The 1,352-nt window shown below is 44.9% G+C and overlaps 1 protein-coding gene across 1 annotated transcript; it reads right to left on the reverse strand.

Moving 5' to 3' along the window:
• Positions 1-636: 636 nt before the first annotated feature.
• On the reverse strand, positions 637-1,068 carry LOC134699910 (uncharacterized). The gene has a single exon (XM_063561308.1). The coding sequence runs from the start codon at positions 1,066-1,068 to the stop codon at positions 637-639; it is 432 nt and encodes a 143-aa protein (XP_063417378.1).
• Between the last annotated feature and the right edge of the window lie 284 nt (positions 1,069-1,352).

A 1,352-nucleotide genomic window follows, 5' to 3' on the forward strand; every position in this document is an offset into this window, starting at 1 on the left:
GAATGCAATACATTAATGCAACACAACGCTACAATTCACTAACTCACAGTCTCAATAACGAATGTGTCCACCGCGTGCTGCAACGCAAGCTCTACAACGACGTGGCATTGACCTGACCAGACGTCGGATACGGTGTTGTGATTGTCCATTCTTCTCGCTATGCAATTTCGAGTTGGCGCAGCGTAACTGGTGGTGGATGTCGTCGTCTTACGGCTTGTCCAATTTGATTCCATAATTGTTCTATTGGACTCAAATCCGGCGCGAAAAGGCTGGCCATGGTTGTGTCTGAACATGGTTGTTGTTGATAAACGCAGTTGGGAGTCGTGCGGAGTGTGCACGAGCGTTATCTTGCTGAAAAAGATTAACATCTTGATGTCCAGCCATGAACGGTTTAACGGTCGGTCGTAAAACTTCATCAATGTAGCGTTGAGCGTTTAAATTGCCATTGATAGTGATGAGAGGAGTTTTATGGTTGAATGATATTCCTCCCCATACCATGACACTACCACCACCCCAACGATCTGTCTCTTGGATACACGAATCTGCATACCGTTCTCCTCTTCGTCTCCACACACGAGTTCGTCCATCACTACGGCGAAGATGGAATCTTGATTCGTCCGTCCTTAGGACAGTTGTTCATTGCCTGTGTGACCATCTCTGACGCTGTTGTGTCCATCTTAAGCGATTTTTGCGTCGCACTGCTGTCAGCATGTTACCACGGAAAGGCCTCCGTGCCCTCAATCCACTGCTGCGCAAACGGTGTCTTACCGTGTTTGCTCCACTTTGTCTCCTATGGACGCCGACAGTCTCCCGTGCTGTTTGGACAGCCGTACTGAACCGATCTCGCAGATGCTGAAGACGAATGTATCGGTCCTGTTGGGCAGTAGTTGCTCTCTGTCTTCCGGGACGTGGTCTATCATTCAAAGACCCAGTTTGGTTGAATCTTTGGATACGTCTGGTAATTGTTGAGGCTGAACAATGCATTCTGCGTGCAATTTCACGACTTGAAATGCCTCCTTGCACCATGCCCCAAACTGCATGTCTCTGGTTGTCAAAAAGTCTTGGCATCTACGACTTAGTTTATTACAGTGGCTAACTAAAAAGGATGGGAAAGTTCAATTCTTAAGCGAGACTTTCCAAAACACACAATGAGAAAATCACTCGTGCGTTAAATAGCGGTGCACTCAACTCATCCCCCATTTTTGTAACCAAGCACGTAACTTTTTTTCTAAAATCATTCAAGCGTAAAGATTTCGAAAGAAGTCCGACGATTCATTTTCTATCCGATATAGGTAATCATTTAAAAAAAATATATATATTTTAAAATATTTGAAATTTACAAGTGTTGCGTT

This window comes from Mytilus trossulus, unplaced genomic scaffold (assembly GCF_036588685.1).
Source record: "Mytilus trossulus isolate FHL-02 unplaced genomic scaffold, PNRI_Mtr1.1.1.hap1 h1tg000103l__unscaffolded, whole genome shotgun sequence".
Taxonomy (NCBI): domain Eukaryota; kingdom Metazoa; phylum Mollusca; class Bivalvia; order Mytilida; family Mytilidae; genus Mytilus; species Mytilus trossulus.

Coding starts and splice junctions, on each gene's coding strand:
- LOC134699910 (XM_063561308.1), bottom strand. CDS start 1,068: ATGCCAAGACTTTTTGACAACCAGAGACATGCAGTTTGGGGCATGGTG.